This window comes from Diorhabda carinulata, chromosome 5, assembly GCF_026250575.1.
Source record: "Diorhabda carinulata isolate Delta chromosome 5, icDioCari1.1, whole genome shotgun sequence".
Classification (NCBI taxonomy): Eukaryota; Metazoa; Arthropoda; class Insecta; order Coleoptera; family Chrysomelidae; genus Diorhabda; species Diorhabda carinulata.
The window spans coordinates 17,730,935-17,747,408 of NC_079464.1; the positions used below are offsets into that span (position 1 = coordinate 17,730,935).

The 16,474-nt window shown below is 28.9% G+C and overlaps 2 protein-coding genes and 2 long non-coding RNA genes across 13 annotated transcripts in view; all 4 read left to right on the top strand.

The window, feature by feature from the left end:
* The window catches only part of LOC130894077 (uncharacterized protein CG45076-like), a 47,004-nt gene that overhangs the window by 17,019 nt on the left and 13,511 nt on the right, over positions 1-16,474 (top strand). The window lies entirely within an intron of this gene.
* On the top strand, positions 1,065-1,678 carry LOC130894081 (uncharacterized). The gene is made up of 3 exons (XR_009059284.1): positions 1,065-1,211; positions 1,284-1,506; positions 1,583-1,678. It is a non-coding gene; the product is annotated as an uncharacterized LOC130894081 (long non-coding RNA).
* LOC130894079 (uncharacterized) lies at positions 2,012-8,594 on the top strand. Of its 2 annotated transcripts, XR_009059281.1 has the most exons (6): positions 2,012-2,196; positions 3,489-3,689; positions 3,774-5,606; positions 5,675-5,882; positions 7,776-7,993; positions 8,439-8,594. XR_009059281.1 is itself a non-coding variant. In XM_057800653.1 (3 exons), exons 1-3 carry the CDS (start codon positions 6,788-6,790, stop codon positions 8,457-8,459), a joined length of 354 nt encoding a protein of 117 aa, XP_057656636.1. In that variant the 5' UTR covers positions 6,736-6,787; the 3' UTR covers positions 8,460-8,594. The 2 variants fall into 2 exon arrangements, 1 of the variants encoding a protein (XP_057656636.1); XM_057800653.1 differs by lacking the exons at positions 2,012-2,196; positions 3,489-3,689; positions 3,774-5,606; positions 5,675-5,882 and adding an exon at positions 6,736-6,902.
* On the top strand, positions 9,415-15,531 carry LOC130894080 (uncharacterized). Of its 2 annotated transcripts, none has more exons than XR_009059283.1 (9): positions 9,415-9,643; positions 9,804-9,983; positions 10,668-11,181; positions 11,403-11,630; positions 11,788-12,584; positions 12,874-13,073; positions 13,205-15,003; positions 15,061-15,287; positions 15,441-15,531. It is a non-coding gene; the product is annotated as an uncharacterized LOC130894080 (long non-coding RNA). The 2 variants fall into 2 exon arrangements; XR_009059282.1 differs by having other exon boundaries at positions 13,205-14,990.

Consider the following 16,474-nt stretch of genomic DNA (forward strand, 5'->3'; position numbering starts at 1 on the left):
AGGGGTGAAAAATAAGACATTATTCAAGAAAGTTTTCCTATACCTAAACCTTACCGTTAACCATATATTAAATTAACTATATAAAGAAAAATACTTTTTATTTCTTAGTGTTTGAAGAAATAAAATTTAGCCCACACCTGCATCTCTAAAAATTCACAGAAAACATTTAATATCTGGATAACAGTAACATTTAGTAAAATATACATACATTTGTTTTATTTTTTACCCTGAATGTATTAAAATAGAAAAAACCGGGTGGTTTTATTTAAAAAAATGTTTATGAAGTTAAATTTTGAACTCTTTTTATACGCACCCTGTATAGAATAAAAAATTTTTCGACATAGATTCAAATACGTTTGACTTTGCTAAAAGAAACCGAATAGAAACCATTTTCATATTTTTAAGGGTATTCTCGTAAAAAAAAATAATTTATAAAGGTCTGTAACGATCAAATTTTTAACAAAAAAATTAATAACTCAAAAAGTATGTATTTTTAGAAAAAGTTTTTAAACAAAAGTATATTAAAATTTTACGTAGATTTCAAAAATGTAATATACAAGGTGTTTTATTTAAAATAACAAAGTTACAGTCGAAAACCCAAACGTAGAAATTTTCACGATTTTACTATAAGTATTTTGCCATATACAGATAGTTTTAACTCGTCGTGGGACATCCTGTATATCGACGAGTGGTAGAAATATTAAAATTACAACATCTGCTTTCTATCTATTTCTTACTTTCAACTCCCGAATGAATTAAATCATATCGTACCGTTTCCTTTCCTCTTTATCCCTAAATTTCAACTCTTTTCATAATTGAAAATCTATTTAACCGCGTCGTAGATAAATTATACTATACTACTCGTATATAATACATCAAAACTAGTTTTTTTACTATTTGAATGGAAATTTTTGGCTATGACAAATCTTGTTTTGAATATACGTGAATATACAGGTAATAATCCTAAAAATAAATGTCGTTTGGGGGGATATTATTCAACAACAACTATGATTCATAACATTAAATTTAAAAAGAATTAATTATATTTACTCGGTGCCCAAATTGTGTCGGAAAATTGGATCGTTCCCAATATGATATTGTTTAAAATCTATCGGAAGATCCAGGTGAGCGCAGAAAAATTTGTGGTAGTGCCAGAAACACTACAAGATAACTGTGATATTTAATTAGATTTCGAGTTTTAAAAATAACAGGTAAGATTTTCCATATTTATTGATCCTTTACATCGTTTCCTTATCGATTAATATAAATAGATTCACTTCCAGAAACATGCTTACGTATCTTAGGAACCCGATATCGGGATACGAATATTCGTTTTGGCCCGACGCGAAATTTTTTTATCATTACAAAATCTACCGACCCCTAACTTTCTATCAAGACTGGCCCATTACTGGTAGGGAGTGGTATCCGGAATATTGGCCCAGCTATCATTCATATTGGCATTATTTAAAGGATGTACCTAGCGAAAGGGCTTTTTCTACGGTTAGGGTAAGTAATTATATAATAATCAAATAACTTGAATAAAATATAAAAATGATCTCGTTTGATATAATCTTCATTCCAGGTAAATAACAATTTGTATTGGACAGATTCCATCCTTCCATAAAAATTAATCCATATATTTATATCTTAAATTTAGAATAAATATTTATTTATAATATTTTTGTCGTTTTATTTATTATTTTATCCTTTTTTTCATATTAAGTGCCAGGACCAAAACGGTGGATTTATAAATATGCTGATTAAGGGGACTTTCGAGCTTAATTTGTGACATTAAATACTCAAAACGTGCAGAATAATAGTCAAAAAGTAACAATATAATAATAGAAACAGGCAGTACCAATATCCGCATTTTTAGACACTTTTAAACGCTGAAATACGTCGAAACGTTAATCTTTTATCAAGAGAGACCTCATGGCAAGTCGAAAAAAATAACTATGTGATAATTCTATTTGGAAACTTGCCTAGTAGCATCAACTACATAATTTATTAATTTTAAACATTAGGACAAGCTTATATGTATGTTAACTTCGTATATTCGTATTTGTCAATATTAATTTTAATTTTTGGCAACAATTCTCTGACGTTTTCCAACAGAATTTATAATATTTGAGACAGAAACTTTTGTTTCAAACAATAATTAGAAGTGATTGTGTAAAGAACGATCCTTCGTAGAAAGTAAGTATACTAAAAGATAATTAATAACAGATTTAATATTTCGAAATTTCATTAAAACATTCATTGTTGAAATATAATGAAATTTGTTGTATCCTCCATGATTGAATTTCAATTTTATTTGAAGAATCTTTGGTAGTTATCCCATTCGTAGGACAATCTGTATATGTTTCAAAGTCTATTGAATTATTCATTGCATCGCTTTTATGCAACTGTTTTTAACATATTTTTGGATTTGTTAAACTACACTTTTCCATATTAATATCTCAACTATACAGTCTCTATTGACATCATCAAATATTTTATTATTAAATTCATCTGCGGCCCAAAAGATCGTTCCCTTATCTTACTGCTATAATGAAAAACCCAGTGTTTACAGCTGATCCACTCCTCTTAAAAAGTCTAGAATGTGGGATGGCTTTAATTCCCAGAGATCTTTGTCTTTTATTTCAAGCGCTTCCAAATGTAGTGCTTTGGAGTTCCTTCAAATCTTCACGCCGCATTATCTACTAGGTTTAACATCTTACGGTCTTTCAATAGAACACCTGTTAGTATTTGTAGATTATTTTTACTTAGGTTGATACATTCAGCAGATCTATTCTGGTTGTTGTTTCCAAGAAGAGTCTTGGTTTTGCTCCTTTTTCCACAGAAGGGTTCTACGCAATTCCAAACGAGTTTGGATTTTATGATATTGGAACTTAGAGCTCTAATGACTGCTTGACTATCGGACAGGATCATGATCTCTCTAGATTGAACTGAACACTCTTTTAAATTGCATTAATTTCTGATCGAAAAATGCTTATGGCGCTGTCCAGGTTTTTAGAATGTTTGGTTCTAGACACGTAAATTCCTATTCAAGTTCCATCTACTGTTTTTGATCTATCCGTATACCATTTAATGGCAATTCTGTTCATTTTTTGTATGGTGTTTTGATCCAATTCACTTTTACAGTTTATTATTGAAGTGAGATTCTTCTCAAAGCTAAACTTTTTCGATGCAACGTCCTGGGTTGATAATTCTTTGATGATTCCGTTTCTAAACATTCTAATTGATTATTTGTCTAACTATGTGGAAAGGAAAGACTTAGAACTACTTCTAATGCAGCTGCTTGGACAGGATTTCAAGTCCTCAATGGGCAATTCAATCTTTGTACTTTCTAGAGATTGTGGTATTCAGACTAGTTGTAGTACCTCAAACCACTGCCCCATATGTGATGATTTGTCTTGCAATTTATCTTAATTTCCAGTTATTTTTAAAATTAACTTTGTTAATCATTTTATTTATCCATATTTCAGATATATTTAACGATTATGTTGAAACTGAAATATGATTATTTATTTGGTAGTAGAATGATTTATTATCCCGATAGTAAAAACTATTACGATGATAATAGAGGGATGTATTGGTCTTTGAGACCGTATTATTGGATAAAAGGTTACTGGCCATCACATATGTTCAATGTATGGCCTACTGAACACCATTTGAGAAAATTAAGGGTAAGAAATTAATATTTTTGTTACAAATAAAAAAAATATGAACTAAAATTCTAAAGAAAATCTTATCTTTTTTATTTGTTGCAGGTTAGAAATAACATTTACAGTCTTACGTTATAAAAATGAAAATATGAATAATATTTTGATGGTAATCAATGTACTATAATGCCAAATAAAAATTTTTATTGGTTAAATTTATTTCCTAAAACCACATCAATTGAATAAACTGGTAGATATACGTCACGACTTTTTAATTTGATACTCTAAAACCCTTTGTTATGTTTTTTTCTTTTACTATTCAGTTTCTGGAGAAGTAAATGTTCAGTTTTCGTGCTATTTCTTGGAAGGTCTCGTTAAAGTTGGTTTTTCATTATTTGCCCATTTAGCCGATCGATCTTCCATCTTTCTATCGTCTCGACCTCAATTATCAGATCATCTCTTATATCTTCACTTTTCATTTTATCTCTTATGCTCATTTCTTTGATATTTTCATAAACTATGCCTCATCATGTTCTTCGTTTTTGTTTTTCTTCAGTGAGTTACCGTCGACGAGCAATAAATCTTGTATAATTGTTTTGTATATGCGGATTTTCCTATGGTTAAACAAATATTTGTTTTTCGATTTCAGGTCCCGTAGATAGCCAAAGATTTTCACGATGCTATTCACTTGGGTTCGTATCTCTTGTTGTATGGTGAATGGGGTTGTCGTTGATACAAAAATACGAATGTTATTAACTGAACTATAAACTGATTACTATTTATATACTAAATAACGAAAGGAAAACTATGAAAATTTTTAATACATTTTCTATGTATATAACGCTTGTAGAATTCTTCTCAGGAAACGTATAGAATTCCGTCTATTAAACTTGGAATCAGAGCTTGATAGACAATACGAAATAAGCTCTAAGAAGAAATTATTTTACAAAGTTTAGCATGAATGTGATATTTGTAATGGTGATGAATAATTCGACTTCCAAGAATCCCATGGATATCTATTGTTGCAAGAGGCCTATGGGGACGATTCTCTATCAGGTACGCGTGTTTTTGAGTGTTTAGTGAAGGCCCGGAAAGCATTGAAGATGACCAGCGCCTAGGTAGCCTCGTGACTGTTTCAACTCCGGAAACAGGGACCAAAATCAATCAAATTGATGATTGCCGAGGCTAAAAACGCCGATAAAGAAACGGTTGGAAAAATTTTACACGAGAAATTACACATGAAGTTGGTGTTAAAAAATCTGATCAAAGGCTCTTGCGTCAACGGGTCTGCTCAAATTTCCTTTAAAGATTAGAAAAAACTTTGGAAGGGACTCGATTTGAGTCGATGGAAGCGGTAAAGCAAAAAACTGCAGAGCTCCTAAAAATCCTTACCAAAGAAGACTTTCAACACTGATTAGATCAATGGGGAGGGTTGTATATTGAATAATTTTTATAATAAAACCCTTTTTCGTAACCAGATTCGTTATTTAATAGCCAGAACTCGTAGTAATTCAATCAAAATTTAGAGAATTTAATTTGGAACGGATCTAGAATGTTCTTAACATATACCAAAATGATTCCGGATCCTTTTGGGGTCCCAAGCAAATAAAAGGAAAGCAAATAAATGCAATTTAAGAATTCTAAAGCTTAAGATTTTTGAGATGTATCAAATACTTTGGTAGTTGGTAAATTTTCAATGCCATTCTCAGACGCGAATATACAAACATTCGTCCTTGGTATTATGAATAGAAATGTCTGTCGTTGAGCGTTTCTATTGGGAATCTTTTTAAATATTTGGGTTAATTTTCGAGATACGTGTATGGAATTTGAAATGAAATTGGCATCGTTCCAGTATTCAAAAATATATAATAACCGTTTTCACCTATCTTTTAACAAATATCGAGTGACTCGTGCAAAGTAAATCTATCACGAATAATATACGTAAGTTGACAATAAAAAACGTAATAAGATTAATGGATGTATCTTTAAAATATTTATTTAAATTTCAGGAAAATGCTTCAATTACGATACGATACAGAATACGGTAGCAGATATCAGTATTTATTAGCACCGGCTACGAAATTTTATTTAGATTATACAACTTTCGATAAAAAATATCCTTACGCTCCCGAAAGGTACCGCAATTGGTATCCCCATTATTGGCCCTCACATTTATTAGAATACATTCCTACGCAGTACTCTTTACGACAATTACGCGTGAGTCCAATAAAAAATTTAATTTACATTTTTTTAATTTAATTATCGGGAATTTTTAATATCGAATGTTCAATTTTCTTTTTGTTTCCAACCAACTTCTGGGAAGAAAGTTTTTAGACAATGTTGATAGGGTTTAAAAAAATTTTCTTGTGTAGCGATTTCAATTTCTTATAACAGACTTCTTAAATTTTGAACCAATGACCTTGAATATGTTTCTTTGAAACTCCAGTTTCAGTTTCAAGTTTCAAGAAAATTTAGAGATATAGTATATTGTAGAGATATTTGATTTCAGCCATTTCCTTCTTAGAAACTTCCTATAGCAATGTTAATGAAGAGTTGTTGAGAAACTCTACATTACAAAATATGTTTTTTTTGTCCCATATGCTATTACCAATATAAAATATGATAATAGAAATATACAAAAAGAAAATAAATATTCATAAACTGTCGTTTTTATATTTGGATGAAAATACAATCATTTTGTCATGATAAATAATAACTGAAATGATTCTTTTTTAGGTTAGAAATAACTTATATAACTGTTAAAAAGTATTGAGGATATAATCTTGAAATATTCGTAAATATACAAAAGTCTGTATCAACATGATTATAAAAAATAAATAATTTTATTAAGAGGACAATTTTTTTAATTATAACGACAACTATTGTAAAAAATAATATCCCTATCGAACCACTATTTATTCCCTAAAATTAATTTAATAAAATAATGAAAAACAAAAAATCGACAGGTCCATAAACATAACAGATTTTTCTCATTTTATGTTTTTTTTTTATAGAAACATTCGTCAATAATTAAGAAACATTTATCAAATAAAATTATTAGAAATATGTTTACACGCCGTTTAAAAATGTAATTTAGAATCATAACACACCTAACTAGTTCAATGCAAATTATAAATTTAGAAATTGGAAAAAATCCAAAACGATTCGAAACTGTTAATACACGTTATTGTTTGCGCAAACTTCACACTTGCTGGTTTGAATTTATAATATATCCGAGTAAGTAAAATAATAAAATAATTTATAAGATTAATTTAAATTTTTGTTTTAATATATACAATCTACTATACATAGTTTAAATACAAAATCAACGTTCTTTATAATACTACGAGCTGAATTGAATCATGACGCTCGAATAATTTCAGACAATGCCTTGTCACTCGATGGTAATATCAATAGAATGAGTGTGAAACAGAAATTGAATAGAATACATTTCATCCGCGTTTCGAAGCTCTAATTTTCATTAGTACCAAAATCGCAACGAATTATTGACAGAATTAAATCAAAAAATACGTTCTTAATTTTGTTGAATACTTGACTTACTCATAATAATTAATTTATAACTGACACTTAACTATAATTTACTTTCTATTTCCGAACGAACTCGTTTATACGTGGTTTGGCTATTAAATAACGAGAATGCGCCCTAGAGGTCGCCCTAGACAGGTGGGGAAAAACCGAATAGTGCGTTGGGTATCTAGATATCTTGTCTATGCACGTCCCAAAATACGTTTCCGTCACTATCATAGTATTTGAGTAATAGCGGTTTGAAACCTTAACCAATTTCGTTATTTAATAGCCAGACCTCGTATATTCAAACGAAATTCTAACAAGTTCTTGAAAATAAAAGGAGAAAACAAATAAATAAATAATGTAGTAGGAAAGAATTGAATTTCGCGGTTTAAAAAAAGTATGTAAAACGCGCCTTCGCCGAATTTTAGAGTTTCATTATAGAAGGACAGAACCGGGCTTAGGAACATATCGCGGATTTGTTCGTATCATTAAATAAACAAGATTTGAATTTCAAACAAATTTGGTTTAGTATAATCATCAAAATATATGGTCATAATTGTTAGGATATATATTTTGCAGGACTATACGAAATAATGTTACAAATTAAATATTATCCTGGCGAAGGATACAATTATTTATTCATGCCAGACTATAGATTTTATTGTGATGAAAAAATTCAACGACACCAAAGTTCTTATTACAATTGGCCTTTCCGTACTCGGATTTGGTATCCGTATAAAAATTTGAGGTTATATTTCGATTATATGCCCTCAAGGAGACCTTTTAGAGAACAAAGAGTAAGTATACTATCGAAATGATTTTTTAGTTCAAACTTTTTGATAATTATTTCAAAGTTATATAATAATAAAAAATATTAATAGTAAAATCAAATAATAATTCAAATTACCATCTGAAAGACAAAACTAAATTATTGCCTGTATTTTATAATTCCACAGTGTCTTGTGAAGGGACAAATTAATGAAAAAATATTGCTGAAATTGTAAAAATGTGAATATCTCGTATTTTTTTGAATTTTTTTTTATATTTCACCCTATAAATCAAAACTGCTAATTTCTAACAACTGATTTCGTATTAAAAATATGTCGAAAATGGTTCAAGAAAATTTTTAAAAAAAATTTCAATATTTACTTGTTTTTCGAGGTATACAGTTTGTCCTTTGGATGATAATTCATTTTATATTAACTATAATAGACAAATAATCTTCTTTGATTTGCATTTTAGATACGCCGTCTCATTTATTGACACTATGGTGATTATTTCCAAAAAAACAACAATAATTTCCTAAGATGACAATCTTAAGAACAAATTCTATTTGATTATCTTCCTTACAAGTGTTTATTATAATTATTCTTATTAATAAAAAAAAATTATACGATTTTTTTTTCGTTATTTTTTTATAACAACCTGAATATCACACGTGGGCGCATATAAAACGGCCCACTGACCATTAGTCTGTGGACGGTAAGACGAAGACTGCAAGAAAATAACCTGACCCCCAAAACACTTGCGATTGGATCGAAATTCACTCCAGCTCATCGACAAGAATCTTTTTACAAGGGATAATCTAAATTCAACGTTAGAGATGAGCTGTTTGAAGATCGGAGTGCTCTTGGAGGTGGTTCCTTCATGATCTGGGAATGCAGTTTCTATAGGAGCACGAACCGACCGTTTTCGAGTCAAGGTTTGGTTAGCATATAATCCCGACCTATATCTGATATAGAACTTTCATGTGATGATGTAAAAGAATTAATTTGAGCCTGACTTTTTATCTCAAACTCAATTCGAGAGTTTATTATTGCAGTAGAAGAAGATGTTAAATTGATTAAATCTCCGAGAGATGTTATTAGATCATACTAATTATTCAGAAATGAAAAGCTAATTTGTTTATTGTATTAATTTAATTATGTTAAATATAGGCAGTCGATATGAATTTTTATACATTTAAACTCACATTAAAGCATATTGAATAGTCTTTCAAATATCATATTTGAATGATGAATAATTTTCGAAAAAATATATTAGACGTGAAAAGTTTACATTTCTATGCACGCGTGTATAGAAACGGTATGTATGGTAAAGGCGAAAAGCAAAATAAACTATAATTTCATTTGTTGCTATCATCCAGAAATTCATGGAAGTGGTAGCAATTTATTTGTTTATTCTGATTAAATTCGGATTTGTCAATTATATTTTTCAAAAAAGGCGTTTAAGACATACATGTATACCTTAAACGACAAGCTTAATTTTCATTTATTTTTAAACTATTTCGTTCTCATGTCAGTGCGTCATGGATTTTTGACTTGGCCGAGCACCAATTTGTTATAATACACAAACATTTTCGTTAATTCTACTAAAATTTATAAAGTGCCGAGAATTTTGTGTCAGTTGCGATTTTGTGGTCACTCGTGTATCGTCTTAAAACATAAGTAAGTCAAAATATTCAAAATAGAACACATAATATCGAATGCGTTTCATCAATATTATTAATAACCATACTGTAGTATTAAAATTTCAAATGTCGTTCGAAAGTTTGCAATAAAAATTGCTAAACTGAGAATTCGATTCACTTATTAAAGATATTTACAGAAGATGTTATCAATTAAATACGATCCCGTACATGGGTACGACTATTCTTATAATACAGCCTTTATCCCAGACTACAAAATTCATCGGCCTTACGATTTTTATTTTGATTGGCCGTGGAGATACCGGGTTTGGTTACCTAACAGGCCCTATAGGCGATTTTTGCATAAGGAGCTTTCCGGTGTAAGTAATTTTTTTTTAATACTATGACGTCGTAACCGAAACCACTTTATAAGCACTAAAAATAGAAAGACAAATTGTAGACGAAAGCTTACAAAAACTAAAAAACAAACATAAAAATAACTCAATAAAGATACAAATAAAATAAAATTTCAATACACAGGAGAAAACCACATTAGAAAGACCTACAAGTATTAATATTGTATCTGCTATTAATTAAATATAAATAAAATTATATTAACGATAATCCGCCAAAGCTAGTGAAAGAAAAATGATGCCTTATTGAATTTCGAACCTATCCAAGTAGTAAATAACCTTGCTAATATGATACTAGTAAATTTTAAAGAACTACAAGTATTAATATTGTATCTGCTATTAATTTAATATAAATAAAATTATATTAACGATAATCCGCCAAAGTTGGTGAAGGAAAAATGATGCCCCATTGAATTTTGAACCAATGCAAGCAATAAATAACCCCCAAAAACTTTATTAACATGATACTAGTATATTTAGAAAACTTACAAGTATTAATATTGTATCTGCTATAAATTTAATATAAATAAAATTATATTAACGATAATCTGCTGTAATTTGAAGTTGTAAAATGGGATTTATAAAAGTTACGACGCCATAATATATAATTTAAATTTGGCTCAAAATTAGTATATTTTTTTTGTATTTTAGATCAGAGACATCATCTATATGTCGTAAAGGAAATTAGAAGTCAACGAAATAACAATATATATTTTTTAAATATTTACAAAAATTTTCGACATGTTTTGATTTTATTATATTAATTTTTTACGTTAATAAATTGGTTTAACAAAATTTACGTTATATAATTCAGCTCCTCTTCTTTATTTTTGTCACCGAACAAACCTGTATCTTCAAGATTTTGTCTTTATATTATTTATTTTCGTTATTACCAGTTTTGAAATTCGAAATTTTTCGTTTCATTCGTTTTTATATCAAATTACAAAACATAAAATAAAATATCTTCAAAAGTACATGAAAATTTCGAACTAGCTGTGGAAAATGATAGCTATAAATTCCGTAATTTCTTTTGGCGACGTTCCAGAAAATTTTCTATATCTGTTACGTTTCAACAAAATCATCACAAAATCGTCATTGGTATTTCTAACAGAACCACGCAACCTGCATTTTAGAAACTTGTTTATTATTAAAATAAACAGTAAACGTAAGTAATTATATATAATATTCTATACGGAGTCGGAATGAAATACATCGAATATGTTTTTAATAAAATCTGATTTTTTACTCAAATTTGTAATTGACATAATTTATAACAAATAATGTTGTGATATCACCAATAATTATATGTTTTGCGAAGTCTATAGTAAATTCGATATTAATTTATTATTAAAGAAACAATTATTATTAATTATTAACACATTCTAGATGTATAATGTACCACACGATCTCCAAACGCCGTATATACCGCCTTATATCAATATTATCGATTACGAACATGTGCCTTACACGAAATATCACTCTGTATATGTTCCTAATTATGATACATATAGACCGGTAGATAAATACGATAAATGGCCTTCTTGGTATCGAGCTTACTTACATATGCCCGAATTTAGGCACTATTTGAATAATACTCTTATGAGAGATGTGGGGGTGAGTTTTTTTTGGAAATATTTGGGATTATTGAAAGCAAAACTCATATTAATATAATCAAATTAGAACTAGCTATTATTATTTTTCATTAAAAATGAAGTTTTGTTTTCAAAAATCGATTTTAAGTTGTTTTTATATTATTTTGAAAATATTTTAGATTCGTAGACATAAATACGTCCACACTTATTGGTAAAACACGAATAGAAGAAAGAAAATTTGCGATTTGCGTTCAAATTTTGTCAATTTCATCATAATTTGTATTTACAAATAAATTGCTTTCGTGTATTTTGGATAGAATATTTAATTTGATAATTTGTTTACTTGGAATCGGAATTTTGATATAGAATCAAATTCTAAATTACATTATCCATTCGATACAGTACAAACATGGAATAATTAGTAAAAAAACAAATTTTACAATATTTTCACAGTGAATACATTTTTTTATAAAATCAAAACCAAATTTCCACAACATAATAAACCAACGAAAAATCCCGATGTAAAGCTAGTTTCATCGATAATATTTTCTAATCATTTATGAACAAATCCCACCCTCTATTTTATAAACGAAACTACGAGGATAGTTCCAAAAGTACCCGGAAAACATAAAAATTTCGGAAAAAAATGATGTTATATCCTTTTAGCTCCATAAACTTTTCCCAGCGATGTTCAATAAGTGCGATACCCTCTTCATGTAATTCGTATGAATAATTGAGCCTCATAAACACATATCCAAACATGTTTGTTTCGATAACGAAGTTGTCGTCTTCAGGGAAAGTGTTATACCAAAGCTTTATGTTGCCAAATGTGAATATTTCCGAGCTGGTATCTGGCAAACTTCCAGTAAGATTTCTCGCCTAGTGCTTTAGAGATTTTATCTTTATTCTCGATAAAAATCTCGACTAATCTATTGAGTTTCGTTGTGAAATCTGTTTAATCTTTAAATAATAAAAAGTAAGTAATACAATATTAAATAAATATATTTTTTATCAACTAAAAAGTTTCATGATTATTAATCAAAAGTAAAATATTGGCGAAGGCCAAATTAGGTAGTTAGCTTTTACCTGTTTTTTATTGAATTTGAAATAATTAAAATGAAACAAACTATAACCTAATCATTGATTGTATTCTATTTAATATAAAAAAAGTAATATTGAAATGAATTTATATGAAATTATAGCATTGAATATTTTTTTACAATTATGGTGGTAGCCCTCGTGAATATTTAATTATTCATTTTCAGAAATGCTTGGATTGCAATACGACCCTTATTACCGATACGATTTATGGCCTTATTCGAAATACGTTCCCGTTGATATACCGGATTATAAAATTAACAGACCTTTGGATTATTATAGCAAATGGCCGGAATACTATCCAATGTTATTGCCCGTACCAGAATTCAGAACGTATCTGAATAATCTTTTACTTAGAGATTTAAGGGTACGCGATTTATCAATTACAATAAATCATTACAAGACCAAAAATAAAGTTTTTTCAATATCGTTTTGGATATTGGAATTATTTAATCATATCACTAGACGGTGTTTTTACAAATTACGTTTTTGTTTTAGCTGAGAAAATATCAATATACACACACTTATTGGTGAACAACTATATAAATCGATTTATTTAGCTACGAATTACCAAAAATATATATTTAAAATGTTATTGGATATTTAATATTGAAATGCATGTAAAGAAAAATAATATAACCGAAAAATATAAAATATTACGTATCCTCTCAAAGTTTTTTGTCGACTATTCCGATTAATTTTTTTGTTATTGCATAATAATTAATCTTTTCGTGTCGTAAATTTTTGTTCGACGAGATTTCGTAATATTATAATGATAAAACTACGTCGCTTTTTTATATTAAATATTAACAAAGTAGAAATTTCGATTAAAAATTCATCAAAAGACAAGTTTTCTATTGTGGCCGCATAAAAACCCTAGTCGAGATTATATTCCATTTGATCGAGCTTCTTAATTCGGGGACTCATCACTTTATCTGAGATTGAGATTTTGCTGTAGACAGAACAGATTTTCTCTATCGTTTGTCGACTCAATTCATCCACAATCTAATATCCACGATTTCTATTGCATTTCGAGGCGTTTCCAATAAGAAAATCATTTAAACCAATATTAAAATAAGACAGTCTCATTAAAATTAATGAATAATTTCGGTTCCAATTTGATGAGACACTCGAATTAAAATTCGCAAACTATCAAATAAAAGTAGAAATTTCGATTAAAAAATTGATCAAAAGACAAGTTTTCTATTGTGGCCGCATAAAAACAATCGTCCAGATTATGTTCCATTTGATCGAACGTCTCAATTCAGGGACTCATCACTTTATCTGAGATTTATCCCTTGTCAAATCGATTCATTCATAATCCACGATTTCTATTGCATTTCCAACAAGAAAATCATTTTTTAATTTAATTGATATAATTGTATATATTTGCAAGATGTTTTGAAAATTTCGATGACAATTTGATGAGGCACTCGAATTTAAAATCGCAAGCTAACGGTTTTTACAATTGTCAAATAAAAGTAAAATTTTCGATTAACAGATTCATCAGAAGACAATTTTTCTATTGTGACCGCATAAAACCCTCGTCGAGGCTATACTTCGTTCGATCGAGCTTGTTAATTCTGACACTCATCATTTTATCTGTGATTGGGGTTTTGCTGTAGATAGAACAGATTTTCTTTAATCGTTTGTCAACTCAATTCATCCACAATCTAATATACACGATTTCTATTGCATTTCCACTAAGAAAATCATTTAAAACCAATATTAGAATAAGACAGCTTCATTAAAATTGATGATTTAATAAGAAAACTGTGAAATAAAAGTAGAATTTTCGTAATTTACATTATTCGAAAGGATTTGTTATTAATTGGAGGGTTGTATCTTGGTAACTAAGAGCTGCTTTTTGTCTCAAATTGTAAACTGTCGATAAAAGTTTTGCTTATAGTTTCAAAAGTGAATATATACAACTGATAATTCTGTAAACAGAGTTAGCTATTTCAATAAATGTCGTGCTAGTGGAATCGCAAAAGAATCCTGAATCAAATACGTGAGTCACGACGCGTCCTAAAAATATTTCAAGCTTATTTTCATTGTGAAAATAACCCAAAATAAACACACCTACATTATTTATATAATATGAATCAACTCCAAGTATTTTAAGGTTATTACAATCGTCGGAATACAATAAGTTTGTAACGAAAAAAATGTATACTGGCCGTTATCCAAAAATTCACACTTAAAATTTTACGTCTTTTGAAAAATAAATGCATTCGTTTGGATAGTGTTTAGTGTTTGTGTGTGGTCTCTGTTGGAATAGCAGGTAACTAAAATTGGTAAATCGGTATTATCATGTGATTTTATAAGTATATATATATTGTTTTTTTTTGAAGAAATGGTGAGACTAGAAACTAGGTACGATCCTATACATGGATACAATTATACTTATTGGCCGGACTCTAAATATTTCAGAAATTATCAATTTGCTCCTCCAATATCTTGGGTAGACGATTGGACCAGAAGATCGCGTGTATGGTTTCCTTATTATTGGTCTACCAACAGATTATTTTACCATTATAATGATTACCGGCCATCGATAAGATCTCTTCGAGAACAACGAGTAAGTATATAAGCTTTCGTTCTATATAAAATTTTTCTTTCGTCGAATTTTCTAAATTGTTTCATATTAAATAAATAAAATATATTTTTGAAAAAATTTCGTCGTAATTAGAGTTATTACTAATCTTTTTGATTATATTTTATTTTATTTTAGCTAAGACACAACTTATACTTTTAGACCCGATTAAAAATCAAACGTTCAAATTATATTGTAACTATTTTTTGTAATAAATTTTGAAAATCTATATTGTGTTTGTTTTAAATTCGAAATAACTACGATTTTCCTCCCATATAAATTTCGATTATTTAACAATTGGGAATAGGTAATAAGACATTTAAAATTTCATTGGTTAGGCATATCAAAATAACGATTCAAAAGATCTTTTTAACGAACAAAAGGATTATAGATATATCTGAAATTAACTAATTAACAGTTTTATCTTCAAATATTGATGGTATTCACTAAAATTGCTGTATAACTATCAATTAATATTATTCATATATTAAATCACTCAATAAGTCGTGTTATTTCAAAATGAATCTACTTTAAAAACAATCTCGTGTGTTAATTTATGATTGTTTCTTGATGAAAACATAAATATCGTACAAGCAATGGCTTCAAAAATGTTATCCGGACTTTTCTCCATCGAAAAGAACCATTTTTTTATTGGTTTGCTCAATTTAAACAGACACCGATGTTAGTGGACCTTCTGGGCGTTCAAATTGAGGTGGTTATTCCAAAAAAGTACACGAAATAGTTATATCTAATCGTAAATTGAAATTGCGTGAGATAGTTGAGGCTGTTTAGGTTTCAGAAGGCAGTGTATTGAACGTTTGATTATCAGAAAGCTTTTTTTTTTAAATTGGGTGCCGCATTTACTCACAATCAATCAAAAACAACAACGTGTTTACACGTGATAAATCAGTTTTTTTTGCAACTATATGTGATAATAGATGAAACATGGATCCATTATTCCATTCTAAAATCAAAACGATCATCATTTGAGTGGACTGCAGTCGGTGAACCAGGTCCAAAGTCACAACAGTCAGTTGGGGAGGTTATGGCTTCAGTATTTTGGGAGGCTTTCGAAATGTAGGTTTATGGACACAACACCGAATCAAAGTATCAGTATTACAAGAAATTGGTCCACTTACAAGGCTACTAACCAGAATAAATAGGACATATAG